The sequence below is a fragment of the Stegastes partitus genome, unplaced genomic scaffold (genome assembly GCF_000690725.1).
Source record: "Stegastes partitus isolate 25-593 unplaced genomic scaffold, Stegastes_partitus-1.0.2 Scaffold129, whole genome shotgun sequence".
Taxonomy (NCBI): domain Eukaryota; kingdom Metazoa; phylum Chordata; class Actinopteri; family Pomacentridae; genus Stegastes; species Stegastes partitus.
In genome coordinates this window covers 178,599-206,510 of record NW_007577860.1, presented here as the reverse complement: position 1 = coordinate 206,510, position 27,912 = coordinate 178,599, and the positions used below count along the sequence as shown (strand labels likewise).

The 27,912-nt window shown below is 44.1% G+C and overlaps 4 protein-coding genes across 4 annotated transcripts in view; 3 read left to right on the top strand and 1 right to left on the bottom strand.

Moving 5' to 3' along the window:
• syne1a (spectrin repeat containing, nuclear envelope 1a) overlaps positions 1–1,937 on the bottom strand; it is a 123,747-nt gene extending 121,810 nt beyond the window's left edge. The window contains exon 1 of the mRNA XM_008278654.1: positions 1,853–1,937. Coding sequence (XP_008276876.1) covers positions 1,853–1,937 — 85 coding nt within the window. The remainder of the gene's footprint in view (positions 1–1,852) is intronic.
• Positions 1,938–16,516: 14,579 nt separating this feature from the next.
• gtf2h5 (general transcription factor IIH, polypeptide 5) overlaps positions 16,517–27,912 on the top strand; it is a 14,792-nt gene continuing 3,396 nt past the window's right edge. The window contains exons 1-2 of the mRNA XM_008278650.1: positions 16,517–16,528; positions 22,028–22,038. The gene's annotated coding sequence lies outside the window, so the exon portion shown is untranslated. The remainder of the gene's footprint in view (positions 16,529–22,027; positions 22,039–27,912) is intronic.
• Positions 18,450–20,796, top strand: myct1a (myc target 1a). Its single transcript, XM_008278648.1, has 2 exons — positions 18,450–18,748; positions 19,630–20,796. Exons 1-2 carry the CDS (start codon positions 18,694–18,696, stop codon positions 20,175–20,177), a joined length of 603 nt encoding a protein of 200 aa, XP_008276870.1. The 5' UTR covers positions 18,450–18,693; the 3' UTR covers positions 20,178–20,796.
• Positions 22,065–27,912, top strand: part of serac1 (serine active site containing 1) — a 7,171-nt gene continuing 1,323 nt past the window's right edge. Inside the window, exons 1-15 of the mRNA XM_008278649.1 lie at positions 22,065–22,301; positions 22,449–22,485; positions 22,606–22,748; positions 23,752–23,841; positions 24,477–24,608; positions 24,702–24,823; positions 24,933–25,061; positions 25,225–25,338; positions 25,700–25,862; positions 26,139–26,289; positions 26,407–26,542; positions 26,760–26,860; positions 27,205–27,302; positions 27,463–27,645; positions 27,739–27,882. Coding sequence (XP_008276871.1) covers positions 22,208–22,301; positions 22,449–22,485; positions 22,606–22,748; positions 23,752–23,841; positions 24,477–24,608; positions 24,702–24,823; positions 24,933–25,061; positions 25,225–25,338; positions 25,700–25,862; positions 26,139–26,289; positions 26,407–26,542; positions 26,760–26,860; positions 27,205–27,302; positions 27,463–27,645; positions 27,739–27,882 — 1,837 coding nt within the window. The 5' untranslated portion in view covers positions 22,065–22,207. The remainder of the gene's footprint in view (positions 22,302–22,448; positions 22,486–22,605; positions 22,749–23,751; positions 23,842–24,476; positions 24,609–24,701; positions 24,824–24,932; positions 25,062–25,224; positions 25,339–25,699; positions 25,863–26,138; positions 26,290–26,406; positions 26,543–26,759; positions 26,861–27,204; positions 27,303–27,462; positions 27,646–27,738; positions 27,883–27,912) is intronic.

Genomic DNA, 27,912 nt, shown 5'->3' with positions numbered 1-27,912 from the left:
TTTATCCATCTGTGAATACAACTATTCTCTGTTGCAGTGTTCAGTACTGTGATTACACAGAGCCAACCTGACTCCAAATGTTGTGATTTACCTACGCACAAGGAAGGACATTGTTTGTGGTGGCTGCAGCAATAAACGCCTTTTAGCAAAGTCAAAATCAATAGCGTAGATGTCTGCTGACGATGTCCCCTAAAAAGCCACTTCACTTAAATGAGAAGGAGACAATAAATCAAGTCATCTCTTTCACATGCTCAAAATCAAACATACACAAAAAAAGAAATAAGTTAAAGAGATCATTTTGGGAAGTGTGTTTATTCTGCTGCATTTTTTCTGCTAACCAGCTAATGCACTCCAGTTGCAATCTATTCTTCCTGCTCCCTTTTAACAGCAAAATTCAATGTCGTTTGCAGCGCTTGCAATAAAAACTGGGACCTGCTGCCTCTGGAAGTGACACATTCATATGGATGTGCACACAACACAGTCTGCCTGGAACTCAAAGGATCCCATCTCGTACAGTCACTGGCACGAGGATTTCTTCTGTCCCGTCTGCGCTGCAGAGCAATATCCTTGAGATAAGCACGTTATCAATGAAAGAGGACGTCTGACACAGTGCTTTCCTCTACCTTAATGAAATATGCTGACGGTTTGATTATAGTCAAGTTGGTTAGTGTGTCACTGGGTACTGTGGGCAAACAGGAGGAGATATGAGCGTGTGTTGGAGAGTGAGGGACTGGAGGGGGGGTTGACGTTCATACATAATGCAGATACATTCACGCATAGTCATACGTGCCACTGAGCAGGTCCCTGTTCTATGAATTAATCTTTTGATTGGGTCCAGGAGTAATCAAATATTGATGGGAGGTAATATTGGATGAGAATGGGAAAGACTGAAGCGCAGCATCTCAGAGCAGGAACATGTGTGACGGAGAACATGTCTGCACGTGCGTGGTGCCAGCCTCGCCGTCTCAGGGACGAGGTGACTTTGAACTCTGCGCACACACAGTCGCACTTAAGCACATTCACAGTGTTTCAGCATCACAAAGGGAAACAGCCGTCCTCAGCAACCAAACCTCACAGCAGCGTTTTAACACAGCCGATTACCCTCTGTTTCATTAGTCTCATCCACAGCCCTGACTTCCCACTCTGACCCCCCACAGTGACCATGACCTTAATGAAACATCATTAAAATCCAGTTTGTCGTCTCAAAATGCTGACAAACTGTGAAGGGACCGGTTCAAAAACAGGCAGCAGCGATGTACACACTGACTTCAAACACATTGTCTGACTAATGCTCACATGTTTTAGATTATTTCATGTCTAATTTCTCAATAGAATAATTAGATAAAGACGTATCTATCAGTCAGACAGAATGAGGCAGATAGCCACAGGGTCAGACAGAGCGAATCTGGAATCAAACATCCTGACAGTCAGCCTGCTGTGCTCTGACACATGCAGTAAGCTGCTACTTGTCTGCTGGATACACCTGCTTCACCTGCTGTAGGCTCAAAACTCCGCAACCTCCACACACACACACACACACACACACACACACACACACACACTCTGCCAAGGTGGAAACGCCCCCTTCAAATGTCTGCCCATTTCACTTAACACACACTCGCCGCCCCTTTAAAAAGCGAGCCTGCGGGGAACTCTTGGTTTAGAAATCACACTGCAAAATGCATACATTTACACACACATACAGTCGGCACATACAGTCCATGCTGCAGCGCCACGCTAAATCACACATGCAGGACAGCCCATCACACAAGCAAGACACATACATTGTGTTTTCCTTAGTCTCCCCATGTTAGGAGCACGCACAGCCATGCACACATACTGCCCCACTTACCACGGAGGTAGTGGAAGAACCCGGCCACCAGGTTGAGGGACATCTTCCTTTTCGAGGAGCTTTCGCCCCCTACTCGTCGTGCCATCTTGTGCCCCAGACCGTGCCTTGATTTCTGCCTGTTGTCATGAGGACGTTGAGAGGACATCCACAACAACCTCTGGGAGAGGAAACACTTGCCCTTGCTGCTGCCCTTGCTGCCTCCCCCTTTTTTGGGGAGGTGTCTTTAAAGCGCTCCCTGGAGCACCGGACCTCTAGAGATGACAGCGGTGGAACTGTTGCTCTGAGGTAAAGCAGGGAGGAAGGTATCGGCTCCGCTTTCTCCTTTCGCCGTCTAAGCCCAGCTGTCCTCTGTCCTGTCCTGCAGCAACGGACTGCAGACTCAGTCAGACTCAGTGTTTTTCCTGCCTGTTAAGCAGCTTGGGAGTGTGATGTGTGAGTACGCGTATTGCAATGACTGTTAGTGTGTGTGTGTGTGTGTGTGTGTGTGTGTGTGAGTGCAGCGCAGTGCCGGCTTGCCTCAGCATCAATCTTTCTTGCTTAGTCCCTTTCTCCGTCTCGCTCTCTCTCTCTTCTCTCCCATACACTGTCTACCTTGGTCCTTCCCTCCCACGTTTTTCTCTCTCTCTCTCAATTTTTCACTGTAGACTGCAGGAACAATCCACTTCCCTCCACCGGCCAGCCAATCAGAGTGCGTGGGAATGAGTGATGTCACAACAGCCCCGTCCTGATGTGGAGAGGGAGGACTGAGTGGTTGTGGGTGGGTTGAAGGGGACTGTTTAGCAGGTTAGTGGGAGAAGAAGTGGGAGCTCGACTCTGACGGCACCGTACACACAAATAGGCTGGAACACAGAACCCGGACAGACATGCAGAAATCCCCGATGTGCTGCTGGCACTCTGGATACCCATTCTCTCTCTCTCTCTCTCTGTCATCCACACAGCTGCCATGCGGTGCTCTGAAGCATGTGGCTTTTTACTCTATAGAGTCTGCAGGGGAGCAGACGATCACTGACAGTCATCCTGTCTGATCTGCTCCTGTACCCTCTTTAAAAAGGATCTGTTTTCATCCTTCAACCACAGTCGCAAACACTACATCTGTCTGTTTGTTTTCTCTGTGGGAGGGAGGACTGAATACAACAGAACACCAAAGGCGAGGTCTGGATATTAGATGGCTGTAATGTACACAGTATACGCAGCGAGATCAGAGCGTAAAGCGCCTGTGATGAAGATAATATACGGTAGTGTAGAACAAACACAACTACGATAGCTGTGTTTAATCTACATTTAGTCTGACTCTGGAATCTACTCTGCTGCAGAAACTGTGCTATTGGTGGTAAAACAAACCAGGCGGAAAACAAGCAACACCAACAACAAAGGCAGCACTGTTCGTCCAGTGATTGTGAGTTCAGCGTACAAAGACATATTCTCCAAATGCAAGAGCCACTACAGCCGATACTGGGAACTGGACAGAAGCTAACTTGTCTTAAAGAGCCCTGTAAAACACAGGCATCCTCGATCAGGAAATCTGTGCCCCCAGGGTGGACATCCACTCATGACGCTATTCCAGTGGAGTCCAGCACAAGAGGAGCAGCAGTCTCACTGATTCACTGCAATGAAAGCAGAAAATGCTGCAGAAGACAATGCTGACCTCTTCTCCTTCTCATTGTCTGACTTGTATCTCTGTTTCTGTCTGACCTACGCTCTCTCTTTTCTTCCTCATGTGTGTTCCTCATTTTCTCTAAGAGGCACAGACACATGCACACAAACACATCCAGGCAGTGTGAGCTCTGGCAATATTAAAAGCACTGGGCTCCTCTTTGAAACCACATTCAGAGAGTTTCCTGGAAAGCAATATTCATGCTGAAGAGCCTGGTGGGTCTTATATCAGCCTTAAAGATGAAAGGACTATTCATCATTTGTGTGATTTTCCCTTTTGTTCTTTGGGTTCCCCCCATAAGGGATTTTAATTATGAAAGTCATCAATAACCAATGGCAGCTGTCATCCGCTATCTGTCTGCTGATAATCACGCCGCTGACACTTCTCCCTCTAACAGCCCCGAAACTGGCCGTCAGAACGCAGCCTATTCCACCGACGTGTCTTTGAAACGAGTGTCTGTCAGGGTTGGTTTTACATTTCTGTATATACAGTGCGATTATTGTGCGTTAGCCAAACTGTGAGGATGTGTGTGTACAGGTACTACAGACGGACTGAGAGTTCAGAGAAATATTCATGCAGCCCTGTTTTTCCCATTTACATTTACATTGGCTTTACTGGACAACTATAGACTATAAAAGCAGAATTTTCTGCCAGTGGAGAGCAGAATCCACCGGGGCTTTTGACAAATACGCAATCCTGACTTAATAACATTACTGCAACCAAATCCCTCGGCCTATACGCTACAGCAAGCAGACAAAAATCTATTGTTCTTTACATACCACTGTTTGTGCAACACGAGTCAGCCCACACATTATCAATGATGTAAATAATGAAACAGGCTATATTGACTGATGCGCGATTTGTGTCCATTTATTCCAGTCTCTCTGCCAAGTTAAAGCTGTTTTGATGACTAATAAATTACTGCCAGAGCTGCATCGGACTGAGAAGTGTGAAGGAACTGTCCAAGGTGCTGAACCTGCCGACGCAAATCCTTTCAGTCTGACAGTTATCCTGATTTCATACAGAACATTTACAAAGAGCAAAGAGAAAATGTAGAATAGTTACAGGCAAACACGCTGAAGACACAGCATTCCTGGTTTTGTTGAAAGGTTTTAGAGAATTCTTCCATTTAAGAGCCATACAACAGAAAACCAGGAAGCTCAACTTCTCTGGTGAGCAAAAGTGTTTAGAACAACAACCCCAGGACAAAATCAAAACAAGATGCTGAAGATTCATGGGACTTATTAGGCTTCACCATGGGAGCTGAGAAAAACACAGGGTGAGCAGGTGCACACACACACACACACTCTCACACACACACACAGACACACAGACACACAGACACACAGACACACACACACACACACACACACACACACACAGCGAGAACAGAACAAACTGACTCGAGACAGATTCATTTTCACTTCTACTGTATGTGCAAGAATAAACCAACAGACTCCTTTAGGCTGCAGATCTCAGGAGTGTTTCAGCCTTTCCAAGAGAAAAAGAGGGTGTTGGGGGGTTAAAACAGACTGAACCTCAGCTGGTCTGGATCCCTGTTGGAGCCCCTGGCAGCCCTACAAAACACCAGATCCCTCACTGAGGTTGTGGAGGTTGGACGCGGGTCAGCGCCCGGCGCTCACACAGGTATGTCTGCGGGGTGCGATGCTTCCTGAAGAGAGGAGGAACAGCCTCTTTTCAGCCATTAAAGAAAAAACAAACGGCCTCCTGGAGGGTGGAATACCGCGGCTTCTGCTCCTATTGTAATCTATTCACCCTAAGGATGTTTAGGTTTGCTTTCTGAGCAACCAGGACTTCTTATTTAGCCCTATCAGGACTGTAAAGAGGCACAGCGCCACCTAGTGGATAAGTAAAGCTTTAAATAAGTTCTCTTTGTCAGTGCTTGGTCCAAAGACGCGCTGTACAGAGACAAAAGACATCAAGATGAGGAAACACAAGAAGAGACGCGACAGGAAAAATGAGCAAGCTCAGCATAAGCTCAGCTTTTAAATTGCAGCCTCCCAGATGACCCTGCTCTGCACAAGAGCATCTCTGATCTCTCTTAATCTATTAATGACTCCACAACTCACCAGGCATGATTATAGTCAGTCACATGTGGACAGGCCCTCCACATACTGACTGTACAAGGTCACACTCTGCTGTCACGTATTCATTTACTAATACAGTGATTCACTCATATCATCTTAATGTTATTCAAGCTGGTGGGCATTTAAATGCATACTATGCTTATATTAATTGCTTTAATGGGAGCCACGGTGGAAGTGTTGCTGTACAGACGTGTTTTTTTAGTTTTCTCTGGCGAGAACGCATCTTCGTCTGCATCAGCATCTTCTTCTTCAAAACCAGATTAATGCAACGTTCCTGTTAAAACTATCGTTCACTAAATGGATTTCTTTGTTGTGGGCTGCAGAGGTACCCTGTAATTTCTCCATATTCAAACACGCACAAGCAATTTCACAAGCGCATGCTCAACACACACACACACACACACACACACACACACACACACAACTAACCACAATGACACACAAAGTGATTTAACAGGTTTTGAAGGCTTTTCTGCCCTTCTCCTCCTCCCAATAGCTTATTTATCCACTCCTTGATTCCAGCTCTTCTCTTTCACCCCAACAATTCCTAATCTAAAAACCCTCCTCTGCACTTCCGCCGGAGTACTTTAGCCCTAACACTCAATAACACCCTCGATCACACTCTCAGCACCTCCACTCAACCCTCACATGTCCATTCATGCTCTCCATTCGCCATCCCACTTCATTTACAGCATATTTTTACCAGTCCCAATGTAAGTGCTGAGACGGAAGTCCAAATGTCAGCCCATTAGCATAGCTAATTACATTTCAGCAATAATGACACCACATTAAAGAGAGTAAGAAGGGGGGAACAAGTCAAAGTGATTATCAAAACAAGCCCTTTCCTCTTTCAAGCACCATCACTCCCTTTTCAGTACCAGATGTGCAGAGACGCACTTTGTCAGTGACAAAAATGTCCAAATATCACAGTGTTCATTAAAGCCAGGCCACTGATACAGTAATTTCAGCAATTTCAGCACCTGCAGTACTGACACGCACACACGTGTGCATGCACGCATGCACACACACACACACGCATACATGCACACACACACACAGAGGAATGAAACAGATGAACATGCAATTAACTAGTGCATAAAGAGTCAATACTTTCACAATGTAATATGAAGCAAGCAGAGAAAACTGAAGAAACAATTGAGTAAAAAAATACAAAATGAAGTTTATATGAATAAATGTGAAATACTCTCACTATGGGAAAATTCATATTAATTTTAGTTGTTAATCTGATTTATTTCTGACAAAGATGTTGCACAAAATCAGATATATTCTGCAGCAAATCACTGCTACACTGCACGCTGTAATCGTCTTTCTTCATTTCAAGCGGTCCTTTATCAGGGAAATACATTCAGCTGAACAAAAGTACATGTTAACAGCAGACACAAACAGACCGAGCACACGGCTAATACAAAGCATCTATTCCACTGGAGGGACCAGGGGTCATATCAAAACACCACTCAGTAGCACTAAGAGCATTAGAAAGACTCAATTTGGCTTTGAAAAATATTTTCAGCTTGATGTTTCTCTGCTGCTCTCCATAAATGTGTGTGTGATTGTGTGTGTCTGATTGTGCTGGTGGGATGCTTTGTGTGTGTGTGTGTGTGTGTGTGTGTGTGTGTGTGTGTGTGTGTGTGTGTCGGAGTGCATGAGTGGGTCAGACGGTCTAAGCTCTTTATCCAGGTTCAGTGGCCCGCCACACATTACAGGGAAGAGGAGAGTGAAAGGACTGGCGTCAGCACACTAAATAAATCACTGTGGCCGGAGCAGTAAATTCAGTTATAAGTCTCGTCTTCACTGTGAAATAAAAATACTGCCTGGAACAGAGCCAGATTCATCTACAAAATCCTGTTGCATACAGCTACTTGAGTGCATTTATGCTTTTCCAGCTGGGGCCGTTTTCTATCTTATTAAAACTGAGCCTGAACCGATTCTTTCTGTAACCGGCAGATGTATGTCTTTTGTTTTACTGAAACCACCTGTCCGTTTGGTAACGCATACCATCCTGTAAAGGCATTACGAACTTCCTTCAAATGTCCTAAACATCACCCGAATGCTCTCTTTTTCCTGCAAAATATTCTTGAATTGTAAAAAGCAGGAAAACAGCTGTTGTTATGTCAGGTGGCAAGTTGTGCTGGTGTGTGGAGCAAGACGCCTCAGAGAGAGAAAGTGGACAGGAAATGCCACAGATACGGCATTTCCATTTGCTTTGTTTTTCATTTACTGTGAATGAAAAGTGATGGTGAATCACATCCCTCTGAGACACAGTAACTGGATGCAGGAGTAAACGATGACACTACATACGCTGACAATATGCCTCATTTTGCATTGATATACACAAGATAAGTTCACTTTTACTGCCAGAATAATAACAGAATTGATAAAAGGTTCGGACAAGCTTAGGTGCTCTTTGACTGTCAGGAAAGGTTATATGAAAATACGTACTGGTGCAGAAAATTTAACATATCTGGTGCTGCAGGCAGATTAAAATAAAAACTTTGAATTACTTACTTATTTTACTGAAACCATCACATTATCTGGCCAGGTGACTTTTCTAAGGTCAGGGCTTCACAGTCTGACCTCTATTAAAAGAACCTTCAAGTGCAGAATTTACCGCCGGAGGCAAAATTTCCCACAAACCAATCACAATGGGACAGGTGAAGAAAGGGACGGGGGTGTCTGTGGGTGACAGATAAGAGCATGCACGGCACTCAGAGGACCACAGACAGAGACTGAATGTGTCTTGGGGTCAAAAGCTCAGATGTCAGGGTTTTATCTGTGAGGATATTGTTCGCTACGTCCATCAAAACTATCGGATGCCTAAATCTGACAGAGGCAGAGATGGTGCTGAAGGTTCTGTCCCGTGGACTCCGGGTGGCCTTAGGCCGAATGTTGTTCCTTACTAAATGTACCGGTGGGTCAACAGTACATTTTACTGCAAGAGTCTAAAACCTACTGCTTTCATTAGATCTGTAAAGAGTCATTAAATGGTGCTGGGTTACCAAACACTTTAGACCACCTGCCTCATGAATCAGAGGTAGAAATGAGTGCCTTTGATCCAGAAGGAAGCAAAAACAAACACTTATTGGGTATTTTTCAGTTTCTTCCATTCTGATCAGAAATAATTCTAAAACACACAGACACCTGTGTATAAAACTCTATTTCACTAAAATAATGTTGGAATAAACTCTGACCTTGGTGAAGGTGTGACATTCAAACAGGGCTCAGACTAAATGAGCTCTGTGCCTCCGTCCATATTGTCTGGGTGGGACCCTCAGTGACCTACTCCTGTGATACGTCATTCAAACCTTCAATGACTGTCAGGTTAAAAGAGATTATAATCTCATCTGCTATAGAAGCTGTCACTGAGAAACTTCCATTAGTGCGCGCATACACACACACCTACACACACACACACACACACACACCACGGTATCAAACATAATGTTCTGTTACAGAAGCAGAGTCTGAACCAGACGTGGCCAATAAGCCCACAGGGTAAAAAAAAAAAAAGCCTGTGCTGGCTGTTATGCGACTGCCGCTATGGCAACGACTCACGAACACAATGTGGAAAGACAAGGAGAAGAAGCGGCAGAATAAAGACCATCTCATGCTGCAGCTCTGGTCCACACTAGCCTAACTGCCACAGCTCTGGTCCGGCAGCACTGAGGACCTGCTCTGGGCCGCTCAGCTAAACTGCTGACTCCCAGCGGTGTGACAGAGGGGAGAGAAAAAAGATGCATCACAGCTATTTTTATCACCAAGTGTTTGTTTCGGTGTCGATGTGTAAATCTGGGCCCATGTGTGTGTGAATCCGTGGTATCCAGAGCTGCAGACGATAAATGGTGGTGTCACAACTAAACAGGAGGCTGGCATGGCTCAAGGTGACCGTCTGCTTGGGCCTTCCTTGGCTGCGGCCGAATCATAATGTCGCCCCTGGCAACAAGATGTCACCTGGCCCGGTGCCAGCGTGAGGATCTGTGCCAGGCCCACTAGCAATGAGGAGCTTAAAAACTGGTGTGTGGTCTCTCTGCTGCTCTCTCTCTCTCTCTCTCTCCTGCTTGTCCAGTGTCATTTTCTTGCTTTTCCCGCTGCCTCTGTCATTCCTGCTCCATCCATCCAGTGCTCTCAGTATGGGACTGGTGTCTTCCAGATGTGCTGACCCGTTTTGCCCTTGCCCTTTACCCTTTTCAACCTTCCTTCACAGTGAGCATCCTCCTTGACCAAAACGTTAAAACGCAGACATTTCCTTAAAGGCAGTCGCTTTGTTTGGCAGAACAAAACGGCATGAAGCCTGAACTGACTGGGAAACTCAATCTGTGGCTATCTCCTTGTGTATTATCTGATCACAAACAAATCGCCAGTACAGGATTACAGACAGCCTACGCAGAGAAAACTCAAGCAGGTGCTCCCAACACAATGAGACTTAGCAAACTTGTGCGCTTGATAGGCCAGCAGACGGTGAAACCCAGAGGCATCGGCGGGATTGTGTGCCTCCGCCGCCCACGACAGAGAAAACAGGTGAGAAATTGAAATAGGAAAAACAGTGCATTGCTTTTCTCATTAATGAGAGACAACAAACAGGCAAATTCCACAGCATATGGAGGAGTTCAGGCTGGGAGGTGTTCAAAGCGGCCTCGCCGTTCTCCGCCATATGGTGTCACTAATTGCTGTTTTTTCACTGCGACAGAGAGGTGCACCAAAAGAGATGGTTGAAGGGAGAGAAACACAGCCCCAAAACTGGGGCAAAAGTTCTGATTGTTCTGATGTTACACTGAGCGGTTACTAACAGCTTTAAACCGGGCCTGGAGGGAAAACACTTCATTTCATGGTATCTGGTGATTTGTGGAATGTGTCTAATTTGAGAACATCGTATTCTCTTGACAGGACGAGTAGAATATGTTAATCTAATCAGCCTTTCAAGACAAACAAGTGCCATTAGATACCTACATTTATATCAGTCTCAAGTGATAAGAAATTAGAAAACAATCAAGTATTTCGCAAAAACATGTCATCCTAACACATCAACAGAACCACGTTCTGAACAATTATCCCAGCAGAGCGACCCGATCACTGCAACCTGAAGACATTAAAGGGATGTTACCACTAACAAAGGCTGGCTGGATTCTTTCTACAGCATTTAGGAGCAAGCTTTGGACTATACGATACCAAACAAACAAGCTGCTTCTCTCATGTTACGCTCAAATCATGCTATGAGCTGTTTCATGTGTAGACTAATGAAACATAAGTGTTCCTCTTTGATTCCTACAAAACATCTTGATGATATTATCACAGGTTCAGCTCTCGTCTCCCAGGAGATAGATGGCAACCAGAGCACATCAAATAAAATATCACATCAAATTAGATCCTGTGTGCCCCTTGTAAACAAGCTGATGTGATCATGGATAGCATATACAGCACAGAGAGTGACATGTAGAAACAACACAAAGCAACTGATGGTCACGCTGATCCATTCAAACAACAGGAAGCACGTCAGACTTACAGGACATCTCTACTCTAGGCTGCAGGTACAAGCAGAATCCAGTAGCATTAAATACTCTGTGGTCAGTGTTGATACGGCTACGATAAAGCAGCACCGTTCCCACAAACCCTCAGTCTACCCATCTGTAAGGATTACCACGGCAACAAGACTCGTCTTAACTGCAATTGCTCAGATTGCTTAAGTGTTGCTAAAAGGACTGTTTGTTAAAGTTAGATAAAGGTTTCAGGAACTGGTGCTGACCCAGCCCTAGAGAGGAGGATCCAGTCAGAGGAGGACTGTTGGAGCTGCCTCGTAGTGTTGATTGAGACTGTGTGTGTTGCTATAAGCAGTGGGAACCCTGTGGCACTTCATCCTCTTCAGGTTTATGTTGTTTGTTTGTCTAAACATCTAACAGCATTGTTCATCATTTCAGAGAAGATGAAATATTTTGCAGCTGCTCAGAACAGGACCATCTCTCGTGGATGAATGTGAACATATTTGAAAGGTAACTTGATCCTCTTACATAAATAATGGTGCAGCTGAACACCACTGCATTGTGATTAATTGTTTAGGTCCCACTGACTGTATGCCTGCATCAGTCTCTCTCTGCACTGGAGAGAAGCTTAAGGGGAGGTTTCTAAAATTAGATCAATCAGTGTACAATTGGGATTCAAAGTGTGCATCCACACCTGCACAGAGTGATGCAGAGGAGCCACGTGGCTGGTGATGCTGTTCTCAGCTTTCACAGAAACTGCCACCTCAGAAGCCACACAGGGAGCAGCCATATTGGATCTCAGCTCTCGTGTCACCTGACTTTCCTGCTACTTTGCGAGCGTCATCAGTCTGATCCTGTCAGTGAGGGATATGTGATCTTGACACACAGAGATGCACTGTTTGATGCAGGAGGCTTGTGAAACAGTCACACTGGAAATAAAATACACCCACACGATTTGACTTCTAGGAAACCTGAATGAATGCTGATATCTGCTGCAAATGCAAATAAAAGAAAAGTTACAGCACAGTTGAGATTAAAAAAAATAAAAAATAAAAAATCGAGAACTGCTCATTTGAAATGAACAAAGGTCAAACAGAATAAACGTGGTGGCTGTGACTCGTTGTCACAGCAAGTTGTGGAGCAGCCTGAGGATAGTCCTGCTATTAGAGTGGAGTTAGGAGAGAGCAGCATACTCCATCCTGTCAGTCACTCTGGGGATTAGCTTTGTATTGTCTGCTGCCCTGTCTAACTGCACACACACACACACACACACGCACACACACACACACACACACACACACTGTACTATGCAGTGTTTGTGCACAAGCAGGTAGGTACACACATAAAGGAAACACACACCAGCATGTGGACAAATGAACACACACACACACACACACTGTACTATGCAGTGTTTGTGCACAAGCAGGTAGGTACACACATAAAGGAAACACACACCAGCATGTGGACAAATGAACACAGTAAATACATACGAGATCAGGGGAACAATCACGTCTGTCACACTGTGACTTCCTCCCTGATGTGGTTAAAAACATAAATACATTAGTTCTGCTCACAAACTGACGTCTGCATGAATCTCCATCTCTGTTCTCAAGGATGAGCCAAATTCCACAGAAAGTCATGCACTGAGAGCAAATGAATGTTAGTCAAAACACGAGCGGTTATGACCTGAGGATTCCTCGGCTCCTGCATACTGCATGCTGTGACATTGCACATCTCATCCAGCGGTGTCCTTCCCATACCAAACATTCCCCAATCATATGAACTGGAATTCCAGCACAGAGGCAACATTCATGGACACAAGGAGAAAAGACAACAAACACGAAGCACATTTTTTACATTACCTGAGTGTCTGTAGCTCATTTTGCTCTGCTGTGTCATACCGAGCACTAGGTCACCTCTAAAAACGCTGCAAACCAAGTTGGAGCAGTGTGAGTGAGTAAGCATTTTACACCTACCTTGCAGCTTCTGCATCACATTGGCAATATCCCGAGCAGAGTGTCCGTAGTGCATAGGTGATGCCATACCGCTGTCCTGAGGTCACCAAAGTCACGTCCCAGCTCCTGTGCGTCACCCTGGCAGGATCCTCATGCTCTGGCCAGGACTCAGGCTGGGCTGCAGCAGTTCAGTGTCTTCACATTGACTGCAGGATATCAAGAGTGAATCACATCCATGTTGCCGTGTTTCTCTTTTGAAGTCATCCCTGTTACAGTAGCAGTCTGCAACCCTCACACTCAGCAAAGCTCCTCCCCTGATAATGATGATGTAAGTGCATACTGTATGTGTATGCCGGCATGCATGTGTGTGTACTGAACATCTTAGAGGCCCCCTCCCTCGCCTCAGTGCTTCAGCTCTACAGACAGGATGGCTGCCGGGGCTGCATGCACTGCCACCTGCTGTCCAATCAGAAGGAGTGCTCCTCCATCTCACCGAGACAATAGTTAGGAACAGGTCCCGTTCTCCTGGTGCTGCTCCTCATCGAAGGAGGGTGGGCGTGCTGTGTTTTAGGTGTGCAGAGACGGCATCTCAGCAGGGAGGCAGAACGTGAGAACAGGAGAAAACAAAAGCAGCTGCAGGAAAGCTGTGATGGAGACAAAACATTTGTAAAATAAAAGCCAGAGAAGGATCAGCATCATGAGGATCCCATGGTTTGGGATTTTAAAGTCAGCTATTGACTGTTTAATTTGGCTGAAAATCAGAGCGATGACACTTTAACTAATGACACGATACTTTCTAAGGCTGTTGCAAATTAATCAGACTCCTTTTGTGGGCTAATAAAATATCACATCTACTGTAAATGAGCTTAATTTGCAGAACGTATTGCAGATAGTGATATATGCACATTGTTTGTTTCACCTCATGGCAGAGAGCATCACGTTTCTCCTCTACTGTAACCACCACTCTAATCCTGTGGCTGCTCTTATTGTGACCGTCTGTTAGCAGGTGCATACAGACAATACCAGGCTTTACATTGACTGGGCAGAATAAAAATAACTACTTCAGCTTGTAAGTAAGACATATTTGATTTTTAAACTTGCATAACTTACAGCCTCACAGGTGTTTCCTTCATGTTAATGTTCATTCTGGGCTGATGCTGATATTTTTGTTTTAATGCCTGATACCAGTCACATCATCCCGTATCCCTCTGAGTAAGGGTTAGGGTTAGGGTTACCTAACTCAGTATTCCCACCTGGAATACTGAAATGAACGACTTACTGAGAATAAAGTCATTGACCACGAATGGAGGAAGAATGAAAGTCCAAGTATTATATCGACAAATAAAACTAATTACTGGAGCAAATGGAGAAAAGCTGTTAAATGTTCTGAAACAAGACGAGCTAAATATAAACCATGGGAACAATTAATGAAACCGGTGCGTCCAGGCTGGTGTAGACTGATGAATATGAATATATTTATGTACATGTGTTAAAAATCCATTTACAGTAAAATAATATCGAAGCTTGCTTTCACTGATGTGACTGTGTCAGCGTTCTGTGGTTTCATGAGTATTTCTGGACAATAACTGTGTTTCATGCTAAAGCTGTGCTTGTTGAATGATCAGTGATGAAAAACTATGATAACTAGATGAACAGCTTCTGTTTATTCTAGTGTTTCTTCTCTAAATAAAACTGACTGGACATCAGTGGTCTTTACTCATTTCTTCTAACCAAGATTTACTGGGTATTCCTGCATCAAGGCTACCTCCAGAAACACAGGATTCAACCTAAATATTCTACAAAATACAAGGATAAAGGTCTTTGTGTTCATAGTATGTACACACATAGTAAAAAAATAAAAGCTAAATTAAAACTAGAGCTTCCAGTTGTGACTCAGAAAACGTGCGGCTGCATAGAGTCCTGTGGGTTGCTTCATAATTCACAGCTTATTGAGCCGCTGCATGAATTATGTCATGACATCACCTCCACAGGCTGCTCTTCTGCTGCTCAGGTTAAAGGGGGAATTGGTCCATTTCTCAAATCAAATCATGTCAGTCGGTTGTTTCATGTCGGAAACAGCCAACTGGGACTCTGAACATGACACAGGAGGAACAGATTTCTCCCAAAACATAATTTTACAAGATGTATGCAAATTTCGAAGCTGGAACCAAAACTAGTCAGAAAAGACGACTGATTATCAGAACACACCTCCGTCCATAGAGCATTTCTGTAAAGCACAACATTCAAGATGCTGCTCCACTAAAGATCAATGCCACTTTTTGAGAAGCAGAAGGGAGGTGTGAGGAACCACTGGGCTCTGAGCACTTATCACGATGTGTAATCCCATTAGACAAGTCCTTTCATCATCATCTCAGGAGAGCTCTTAGAGGAGCTGAAAGAGGAGCTGCAATGCTCCGGCCAAAACATCCTTCAGTAAGAGGAGACACAGGAGTGGACATGAAAAAAACTCATAAATTATCACTGATTGCAGATTCTTCAGTTCTGGTAAATGATCGGCAGCAGGTCAATGAGGCGTATTTTATCGATGGTCGAGTCCTCCACAAGCTGTTTGTGTGTCCAGATGTTCAGATTTCTGTATTGTCTCGGCAGCGTTTTGATGCTCTGCTGTGTACAGTTTTTGTTTTGTTTATTTACTTCAGTAAACATGATGTTTACTGCAGTAAATAACACTCCTGAATGGTGAGGAGGGTTATGATAGAGACTGTAGGAAACATGGAGCACGAAACTCTCACTCAAAAAATAAAACTACTTCTGTTAAAATATCACAAAAACAAGACATAAAATAATCTACCGAAAGTACAAAACACACTTAACTAGCCAGGGGCAAATGATTTACCCCCTATTCAGATTCAGCTCTGTCAGCACTTCAGCCCTGTGGATGTACAGGCATCAGAATCTGCTGCTCGACTTGCCCGCTGCATTGAAATGTTGTGGGATTTAGTTGGATTGGCCGGCTGCTCGGCAGCAGGGATGGACTGCTGATTCGTACATTTTCACGCAGCTCAGTTGAGGTGACCTCTACCGTTCAGAGTCCCCCAGGACCAAACAGATTCAGCAAAAGAGAGAGCAGACAATGCTGCAGCAGAGGGGAGCAGAGAGCAGAGACAAAGCACTCAGGTCAATAGAAACTCTTTCAATAGTTGCCAAACCTGGCCTTTTAAGATCCGTTTCCTTATCTAATCATTGCACAGGCAAGGAGCCGGGACCAGGACCGCCAGTGTGGTAATCTCTTTCATACATAGTCAGCGGTTTCCTAAAATCTCATTAGAAGTTGGTTGTCGACCTGTATGTCAAAATCAACACAGCGGCAAAGAGGAAAATACTGAACTGCAAATCTAGTTTATGTCTAAATAAGCAAGTTAATCGACAACTAACAGTGATTTTCCTGAAGAGGACACATCTGTCACTTAAATCACATCAATGTCTGCAGCCCAACATACAACAAGGTTATAACGTTAAAAATGTTAAATATGAGGCATGTGTGTGTGCTCTCTAAGACTTTCAGGTTTTATGAAGTGGTGAGCCATGAAACTCTCCTGCAGTACAACTCCATCTACTGGGAAGCCAATAAAAGGAACACACACAGTAGCAGAGACTGTTCCTGGTGGTTAGCATTCCTTTCTAACCAGCATGCATCATACAGGACCAGCCAGGGAGCTGTTGTACATATGGCTTACTTTTTGTGCTCTATAAGACTCCATTTTATTGTAAACACCACCTCTTTAGTACAACGTTCCATTATCTGTGGTGTGTGAGCTACTAGCATGTACACGAGTTTGTGTCGCTAACGTGTGTAGCTCCTGGTAACCTTGAATTTCCCCAAAGGGATGAATAAAGTATCTATCCATCCATCCATCTATCCATCTATCTATCTACCCATCTATCTACCCATCCATCCATCTATCTATCCATCTATCCATCCATCTCTTCCCCTCACCAGCAATGTCTTTAAATCTGCAGATCTAGAAACTCCTCACTGTTCTATGTGATATTAAAACTCAATAATATAGTATATCCTTCATTGCTGCCTAAATCCTTGAAGCCTGCACAGAAAGCTCATTTCCTTACGGAGGCATTAAGGACTGCACGGTGTAATTTCCCACCACTCTACCCAATTAGATTTATGCCATGAACTTAAGCTATAAAGCTCAAAGAATGTCTCCTCCACCTATGAACACAACAGTCCATTACCGCCTAGTTTCTCTACAACAGGACACAATGGCCACACATACTATTAGTTATGAGTGTTTGTTATGGGTGCTTGCTGGTTTTTCAGTTTTATAGCAGAGCCAACAATTAGAGGAAGTTGAGGCTCTGGTCAGGCTATTCATCCTCTGTCTCTTTGCCACTGAAAGGGCTCAAGCTTTTCAGCCTCATAATATAATACACTCATAAAGATTTAGGCAGAATATCTTCTCTTTTTTCTAATTTAATTTAACTGGAGTTAATATGTTGACTCAGTTAATGCTGAGACTGAAGTCAGGATGAGGGATGAACTGAATGAGAGATGATGGAGCAAACAGGCCGGCCTACATTAGACGCATACCAACATGACGACTTGCATCCTTCTGTCTGACTACACTGATGACCTTGCAGATTTTTGTAGAGTGAATTAAAACAATGCTTAGTGTGGGATCAGGACTGAGGAGCGTGAGGAACTTAGATTTCATTCACTGCATACTGATTTGTCAAGGACAGAAAAAATCTTGAAGTTACATGCTGGTGCTTTTCTATCTTATCAGACTACAGTGTTTTTACTGGATCTCTCCAACCGAGAACGGACCAGACGTCCAATCCAGGGACCACTGACCTGGCAGACACTGTGGAAAGACTGAGATGCTGGAAGTCAGGCAGCTACCACAAACTCACACACGGTTTAAAATGCACCAGAATACTACCACTTTTTGCATCACTACAACTGAGTATTAAAAGCACTTACAAACTTTCCACCACCAGTCCCAGATGTGGATTTCAACACCCCTTTCAGGCCAAGAACTGTAACTGCTGGTGCAGCTAATAGCAAAACTGCCATCTGCGGTGTCTGTGGTGGAAAGGAAAAATATGAGAGCTTGAAATATTTATCATTTCTGAACGGAAGAAAAATATTGGTGAGTGTGGCGGACCTTCCTCTGGTGAAAGATGAAGGACTGACTCTGAGGCTGCCGTGGTGATACTTTCTTACATTAATCAACCTGAAGGAAATGATGGGAGAGGAAGTGATTATAGAAACACCCTGTGTCCCCACCTCCAGGATCTCTGTCCTGGACAGATAAGCCACTCCTGTTGCTAATTTCAAGCAGAAAAGCAGGAAATGTGACAGTGTAGTTTTCCGCTTCCATAAACAAGATGACTGCCAGAGTTAGCCGCCAGTCCTGTGTGCCTCTGGGCTGAGTCTCCCTCTGAGGGAGTCAGACACACTGACAGAGAAAGTGAGCGAGGGAGGAGAGAGGGAGAAAGTAAGGGAACAGGAAGAGACGAGGCAGAAAGACAGGAAAACCCATCAGGAGAAAAGAAGGACAGGCAAGAACTTAGAAGACGAGAAGGGAGAAGAACAGAGTAAAAGACAGACTGATCTAAGTGTCAGTCTCTCTTCCTTCACTCTGACTCAGTCATGGCTGTGAACAACACAAATCTCTTCCTGGAAATACTTGAGTCCTTCGATGCTGGTGAGTTTTCTTGCAGTTTTTTCCTCTTTAGATCTGTCTTTTTCATGTGGTTGCTCTGATTGGCGCCGTTGTTCCCTCAAGAATTCAAGCTTTAATCACCCCTGGAATAGATCCAACATGTGGGTCAAGTTCCTTCTGGAGAGAACTTTGTCAAACTAATCTGAATATTCACAGAATAGTTTGAAGAATCCAAATCTGTAAGCTACTGATGTGTTTTCTTGGCAGATGTTTCTCTCCGGTTTCCTAAATGTCATTTCCAGATGACTTTTGACCAGCGTGTGCTTTCCCTGTTCCCAAAATTAGGCTGAAACTGTTGTGGAAATGTGGGTTAGCAACAAAGCAGGCTCGGTCTTTTTAACGCTTAACGGTCCTGAAAGGAAACTGATTTGTTTGCCCTGGAATAAGTCCAACAAGATTTGTCTTATCCGTTGCATTCTCTCTCGTCTCTCAAGCATGTTTATGTTGGCTTTACTTCTTCCAAGGCAGAGAAACATCGAGCAGAAAGTCAGAGCTGTTTATGTAGGAGTCAGATGCAGTCACTTTGTTGACTTGCTTTGGTAAACATGAGAGCAGAAAGCCGACTACGACATTAAGGAGAACCATCGTTCATGACACTATTGGCAAAGCTCCATTTGTTAAAAGCAGATGTTTTTTGTGATCTCGGTAGGGCCACAGATTCTAATTAAAATTCCTTCCATTCCCAAGGGGTGATTAAAAAAAGCCTGTCAATAAAGATGAAGTGCATGTAGATGTACTGAATGTGGATAACTCAAGAACTCTTGTCCCTGCACTGATCCTGAAAAGTAGAATGTTTGTGAAAAAAATGCATACTGCAGCACAGATCATAAAAACCTCCCTCTTGATATTTCCTCTCTTTACAGTCCCTCTAATCATAGCTTTCTGTGTGTCCATGGCGGTGGGGCTGCTCCTGGGCGCCCTGGTTTACGTGCTACTGACTTGGATGTCCCGACGCAAGGCAGGCTCGGCCAGCATCACCCGTCACTCGCCTCGCCACTCGCACACCTCTTCTCGCAACCGTCCGGGCTTTCACCGCAACAGCAGCTACGACCGCCGAAGCAATAACAGTTTAGTCAGCGCTGCATTCAGCTTCCACCACCAGACATCCTCCCCAGAAAACTTTGACCCACTGGGGCACAAATCCAGCTTCAGGGCCTCCACTTTCCACCCGCTCCTCCAGTGCAGCCAAATCGCAAGGGAGGCAGAGGAGGGCAGCCAAATCACACTGCCTCGCACACCGACTCTGACCATGTCCACTGGATCAGCACAAAGCTCAGCGCAGCCAGCCTCCACTCCATCAAGACCCGAGTCATTTTGGGGCAACAATGGTCTGAGGGGTTTCCCAGCTACACAAACACCACCTCCAGCTTATGAGAGCATCATTAGGGCTTATCAGGAAACATGCACCTGAGAGGAGTGAGAGCGCCAGGCAGATACTAACTGATGAGTTGCAAATGGATTTACAGATAAAACTGGACTAAATCAATCTTGATTTATACCATGAGGTGGAGCTGGGTGGAGCAAACAAAGAGGTCAAAGCCAACTATGCGTCCTGCTCAGCATAATAACACTCTGAAACAACAGAATGTTTGTACGTTTTGGTGTATATGTACAGATACGGAAATGTTCAAACATGTACCGTTGGCTGGGCGTCTATGCAAGGTTGCTTTGTCTCTGCAGGTGATATAATAACTATGCAAAGACCAGAGATAATTATTGTATATTTGGAGTCTAAAAAAAGAAAAGTGCGTGTTAACCTGTCGTTAATAAAGGGCAGATGTGTGAATTTAATATCTGTGCAAATTAATGTAACAGACTGACCTGATGCTTCACACGTGTTTGTACAGAGTTACAGTATACGATATAATAACTACGTTTGTATGTGTGTGTTGACATGAACGGTGTGTGTCAGTGTGAGAAAGGCACAAAAAGGAGGGCATTAGTTGTAAGGCGTGTTTCTATGTATGTATGGTCTGAATGTAAGTCTGCTCCTAAGTTAATGCAATAAAAGCAAGAATCAAACGGTTTCATACAGAAGCTGTGGTCTGTAGCTGGTCTAGAGGACATTTGCAAGCACACACAAATCAATAATTTTCCCCTACAGAAAGAAACACAGGATATAATAAATATAACATCTTTAAAATGACGCGACCAAACAGTTCTGTCTCTGTTGACCGTGTTCGACAGATGTTGATTGTGATGTTGATATAGTACATCCCGGACACAAAACTGGAACAACTTCTAAACGAATGATCCAGAATACAATCGGTTACACCACCACCAAAAACTAGGACCTGATGATGAGTCAGTACCACTGGCACCAGCACCTGCTATCGGGAACACTATAGTTTTGATTTTGTTTTGACTGTATAACAGTTGAATTGGAATTCTTAAATTTTCCAGCTGTGTTATGATTCTGTCAACCCATCTGAAGCACACAGCTAGTGTTTACGACCATGTCCCTGCTGTTTCCTGATGGGGGAAGCAGTTTACTACAGTAAGAGCCGGGAGTTGAAGGACACTGGTGTCCCCGGAGCTCTTTAACTTCACACTCCAGACCAACAGAAGAGCCATCCTCTGAACAACTCAAATGCACAAACAAAAACAGACCATTGGCAGTGGACAATGATAGTTGTACAACCACGCAAATATCGCGATGCTATATGAAAACATGATTTTGTAAGTGTTTGTATTGTTGCTGATGGAGTTGATGACGTATTATTTGTGAGACAGTTGGACGCTGTGTTTATGAACACCGGCTGCAGTCGTGGAGGACATTATCGTACTTCTTTGAAAACCTCTCCTTCAGAAAATAAGGTAAATTCATTGATCATTAATCAGAAATGAACCCACAGCTCAGCCACGGGTTAACTTTGTCCGTCAGCTCGGTAAGCAGCGGAAAGCCCACAAGGGAAACGTTAGCCAGAAGCTAACTAAACCTCCAGCAAGTTACTGTTAGCTTACTGTTAATCTAGCGTCAGTTCAGCTGGAGCTCTTATGTCAGCCTTAATGACTTACCTGAGTGAAACTTGGACCTGATTGTCATTTACTGTGTGTGTTTAGACTGAGTGACAGTGGAAGTGGTGGCAGCCGCTCCTACATGTGTTATTCCAAGTTAAGCTACGCTAGCTAACGTTAGCTGGATGTGAATGAGTTGATGCTGTTACATGAGTTAGTTTACGGTGTCACGAGTTGCACTGGCTGTTTGTTTTGTCATTAAAGCCGTGCAGCTCAGGTTATCAAACCAAGTCTAATTACCAGGACAGCTTTGTCTCATGTAACTTGAATCGCTAATTATAAACGTGCCTCACGTTAAATTAGCTTAATCTGAATGTAATCATCCACACGTCTGACTCTGTGACATCTACATGTCTGGTGTGGAGCAGGACTGGGCTGTGTTTGGTGTGTTCACTGACTTGCTGACACACATCCAGGGGAAGCATGTCGGGAGCAGCTCTCCGGTTGATCCGCTGTCGGAGGCTGAGCACCGCTGGGCCGCCCGGTGTGAAGAAAGTCCTGCAGTGGAAAGACTTCAGTAAGTTATTGGACATGACTGGGCCACGACTACACAGCTAACTGTCAGGAATCTAATACACCCAATTACTGTCAATGCACCGAGTTCATCTTAACGTGAGATCCGTTTGAAACCATTCATAAAGATCCTCTTTTTGTTGAACTTTAGGGAAAGTTGCTAAAGTGACTGGAGCCGTTGTGTTGGGGTAAGCTGCATAATGAACATGCAGATTTTAATACTTGACGCCTGAATTACTAAATGTCATCTCTGTAATTTGTGTGAAATAATTACCACTGTGCCAGTTTATCCATTCTGCTTTCTGCAGGGGCTGTCTGTTTATTACTTACGAGGTGGTAGCCTTGGATAAGGCTGTAAGCATTGACACTAGTGCAATTCTTCAGGAAAAATATAAGTCTTACATCTACCTGAAAGCCACTCCGTCAGATGAAAAGGACAACCTAGCTGCAGGTAACAACAAACATCCCTCAGTGTGACTTCATGACTACAGCTGGACTTTATGTGTCATTTCAAAACTTAGAAGAAAAAGACTATCTAGAGATGTTTTGTTTGTGGACATTGTCCTCCTTCCCACACCAGTCTGATGTTATGTGGCAAATATTAAGTGAACAAAAATACAAATAAAAAATGCAAATGGTCCTTTTTCTTACATAAAAAACTTAAAAATCTAATTTCCATTATTTGGTTAGAAAAGGTCAATCGTGAGCAGAAAGTTTTTGAGACGTTCACCTCATCACCACTGATTTAATCCTCATCAGGTGATCAGATCACGTGACCCGTCCAAAGACACCAGTAATTATATAAAGCAACAATAAAATGCAGTTTTATGAAGATGACATCACGTCTAACAATCTGATCCTGCCCTCTAAAATACCCACCAACTTCACCAAACCCTTCAGGAGGAGTGCAACAGCCTCACTGAGTCTTTATGTCGTTACAAGCCTCTGGTTTCTGGTCAATGACCCCATTTACCATCAGCCCACCATCACTTCCTGTGTAGTTCGTACTCGGTTCGTTCATGACGTCCATTTTGTTGTAGATATTATGTGATAGAACAACACATTCTTACTCCCATATGTTCAAAACAAAGGGTAGAATATAACAGATACACACTGCAGTTGTATTTTTGTTCATATATGAACAAAATGTCATACTGAGTTTGTCGTGTCCAGCTGGCCAGAAACATCTGCTCTCGTCTCTTCCTGTCTGTTCTTCCCCTTCTTACCATCTTTCCTGCTTGAAACTCTGGGTCACTGTTGACTGATCTCACTTCCACTGGTCTAGGTTGACTTTTTCATGGAAACAATCACCACTAACTTATACTAAAATACCAACTAGCAACCATTACTAGATAGCTTCAGTTGTCTTTGAAGTGTTTTTATAGAAATATAATTCAGATCTTCTAGAAGGGGCTGTTTGGTGGTTGATGTTTTCCACTGTGCGTCTGTTCCAGGACTTACACACAAAGCAAGGAGGGAACTTCATAAAGCAGCAAGACGGTTTCTGGAAATATCCTCGAGGCTTTTCCTGCGATCCCTCGATGGTAAGACACCACAACTTTTCAAACCAGTTCACCTGAAAAAAATCAAGCAAATAGTGCGCATTGTGACACTATCGTATATCCCCTAAAAGCTCTTGGATTGAAAGGCAGACATGGTCGCAAACATTTATCCTGACAGAAGCACAGCTGTCCAGTCAGTTTTCTGTGGGGTGGGTACATGGAGACCAAAGGAAACACCTGCTCTGTTCATGCACATCCTGTTTTTAGTGTCACCAACGTGTATATTCTGGGATTCACTGTAATGTATATGAGTTGGACTGTATTCTGTTGTTAGTGCTGTACTAACCACTCATGCTGTTTGTTAGGATTATAGGAACATGTTACAGCTTATTTACAGAATTATATTCTGGTGAAATCTTTAAAAAAATATCTTCTGACCTTTTACAAATTGAAAGCTGCCAACTTGATGACACAAGGTTTGCTACCCAAAGGTTTGTCATATGACTCTGTAGCTGTTATTATAATGTAGAGGTGGAACTGTAGATAGAGGTAATTAGCCCAGTAGAGCACGTTTAAAAGCAGTTTTAAATTGTAATTAGAGACACTAGTAGCACACTTTTCAGTTTTATCCTGTGAATGTTGAGTCGCTCAGCTGGTTCTGTGATTGTGTTTCTTAGAACACTTCACCAATGTGGATGCAGACCCACATGAAGTGGCGTTATGGGTCCTGCTGAAGAGGACGATGTCGGCCAATAAAGCCGTCAGACTTCAAGCTGTGCAGGAGCTCGCAGATAATCATCACTGGCATGGTAAAACACTCCAAAAGTTCTATCTAACTTCAACTTAATTTGCAATACATGAGCAGAGCTGGTATTAAGTCACAGCTGTTGTGAATAATGCAGATTACCAGTACCAGACAGCAGCCCAGGTTATTGACCAGCAGACAGCAGTGGGCCTGGCCCGAACTCCGCGGGTGGACCTGCGGTTCTTCCGACACCCTCCTGTGCTGCGTGACTTGGAGGATGTATGTATATCTGTGAAATACTTTACTGTTCAGGATATTTGGAGAGTGGAGTTTACTTTACACAAGCACTGCATAAAAAAGGGACTAAAATGTTCTAAAATGTTCTCAGGGTTTGTCAGCAGAGGATGAACTGAGGCAGCTGTTGGCGTCTCTGCCTCAGTCTGAGGTGGACAAATGTGTTCAGTACTTCACCTCAATGGCCCTCAGAGAGAGCACGCAGTCCATGGCAGCACAAAGGGTAATACCGCCAGATGTATGCATACGTGGTCCCAGTTGTTCAGTCTTTAGGATGTGATTGCCTCAAACACAAAACAGCAGGACAGCGATAACTGCCCAGGAAGTTAGAAAATGTAAATCTTTGAGTTCTGTCTCTACAAGTGCACTCGTTGTTGTTGCTGCAGGGTGGTCTGTGGTGTTTTGGTGGCAATGGGCTGCCTTATGCACAGAGCCTCACATCTGTTCCCTCTGAGAAGGTGGAGTCCTTCTGTCTCCAGGCACTGGTCCAACACTCAAAGGTAAAGATTTCCATTATGCATCCTAACATGATTTGGTGTGGTGGAGAGCTAGCCAGATTCCCTGTTTAAAGCTGATCATAGTCACTAAAGCTGTGGATTCCACAAATCTCCCCCGACGTATAAAAGCAATTCAAGTAAAAGCTCGTTCAGAAACAAGTTCAGTTTATCATCTTATGTGTGGCTGTTCAGTCGTGTGGACCACGGCTGCCGGGCCCTTGTCTACATGCAGTTACTCATAGTTCTGTTATCTCATTATTTAATGTGGGCCATAAGTGAACAAGCATCTTAGTGCACTGGAATAACCCAGAGTGAGGTTGACACTAAGGCATCATTTACTTACCTCTGAGTTTATTGTCTGCAGGTACAGAGCCACTGTGACCACATAGTTGCCAATGGGGGTCTACAGCTGCTCCAGAAGGTTTATCAGCTCAGGAGAGACTCCCTAAAGATTCAGAGGAACATTGTTCGTATCATAGGAAACTTGGCACTGAATGAAGGCGTCCACAAGGCCATAGCCCAGTCGGGTAAGACAGCTCTGGTTATGTTTATGCTTGACCTGGAGCATTGTGGAGGTTCTGATGTATATATTCACCACGACAAAGACTTTGTTATTTAGTTTGCTCGTTTATGTTATCACCACCACTGTCCACCCAGACATGAGTAACTAGCCGTGGGCACATTTGTCTGCTTGTGTGTGTTTTCTCTTTTTAATACTTTGACTTGTATGAACTGACACCTGAACAAAGCGTTAGAATGGATCCAACGTGTTTCTCCTCTTCCTTACCTGGTAACACCTGCAGGCTGGGTGTCTGTGCTGGCTGAGATGATGCAGTCTCCTCATGTGATGCAGGCGTCTCATGCAGCTCGCGCTCTGGCCAACCTGGACAGGGAGACCGTGAAAGAGAAGTACCAAGACGGTGTCTATGTCCTCCACCCACAAACACGTGACATGTAGGAAAGCTTAATTAGCTCCATTCAGTTCTACTGTGACATAATTTTTCCTGATGTATGAGCTTATTTTATATGTATTTTTTGTATTTTAAATGTAACCAAACACTTGTTTTCCAGTCAGCCAATCAAAGCAGACGTGCTGTTCATCCACGGAATTCTAGGAGCAGCTTTTAAGACGTGGAGACAGAAGGACCGCAGTACGTTGGAGGAAGAGGCTGAGAGCAAAGAAGACTACACAGAGTGCTGGCCGAAGGTGACAAACACCCAAAACTTCTCTCTCTGCTGCAGCGTATTATGATTACCATTCAGTGTTTTCCTTGTTCACCTCCCACAATGAAATAAAAGCTTTGATATAACGATGGATTAGTTTATCTGCCTAACAGGAGACTTATTCATGTGTGCTGATTTGTCTTGAGGAAATGATTCATCTCTCTGCTATTCCATGTTGTTGTGTGTTTGTTTGTTGACAGTCATGGCTGGCTGCTGACTGTCCAAACCTGAGAGTGCTGTCAGTGGAGTATGACAGTCATCTCAGTGACTGGATGGCCAAGTGTCCTGCTGAGAACCAGAGGTAAACAATCACTAGTGTCCTTATGTGTCACTGGTAATCAGCTATACTGGTAATCAGCTATACTGGTAATCAGCTATACAGTACTGTCATATTGTGAAGTTGTGCTGTTGTGAGAAAACTGTTTTCTCTTTTAAAGGGGAAACAATATCAACTTTGCCTGACACTGAAATTGCTAAAAACATTATATTCTTAATATTTCGCACAACTTTTCCAGCATCCTGCCTATCTTAAGCTAACTAGGATACCACTCTGAATTAAATTCAAGATTTTACAATCCCACATGTTCTTGAGCTCATTATGCACAGTTCCAACAGACCAAACAGACGACCGGTTTGTCTCCTCAGGAAGTCTTTGGCCTACAGAAGTCGAGAGCTGCTGAAGAAGTTAAAGCAGGCAGGAGTTGGAGAGAGGCCTGTGGTCTGGGTAGCCCACAGTATGGGAGGTATTCTGTCAGAACTTTCCTTCCACAAGCATGTTTGAGTGTTACCCCTTGAATGTAATTTTAAAAACATGTTTCTTGGTCTTATTTCACGCTTGCACCGTGCATGTGACTGTTTGCATGACTTACACTCACTGTACGCCTCTATTTGTTTCTCTGTCAGGCTTGCTTGTGAAGAAGATGCTGCAGGACGCCTCAGAGGATCCAGACATGCAGGGGCTGTTACAGAACACCAAGGGCGTTATGTTTTACAGTGTACCTCATCACGGCACCTTTATGGCAGAGTACTCAGTCAACGTCAGATATCTCCTCTTTCCCTCGATAGAAGTCAGAGAACTCTGTAAAGGTGAGCGAACACAATGAACTGTGAGATAAAGGTTTGTGTTTAAGAGAAACTGTTCTACATATCTACTGTAAACTGATGTATGTGTGTTTGAAGACTCACCAGCTCTTCGCAACCTAAATGAGAACTTCCTGAACATCGCAAAAGAAAAGGAATTCAAGGTCCTGAGCTTTGCAGAGACGCTGCCAACTACCATTGGTCCCATGATCAAGATACTAGTGGTACCAACACAGTCAGCAAGTATGTAGCACTGATGTACTTAAAAAGGAA

Coding starts and splice junctions, on each gene's coding strand:
- myct1a (XM_008278648.1), top strand. CDS start 18,694: ATGGCTGTGAACAACACAAATCTCTTCCTGGAAATACTTGAGTCCTTC. Junction 18,749..19,629: donor ACTTGAGTCCTTCGATGCTG/GTGAGTTTTCTT, acceptor CTCTCTTTACAG/TCCCTCTAATCATAGCTTTC.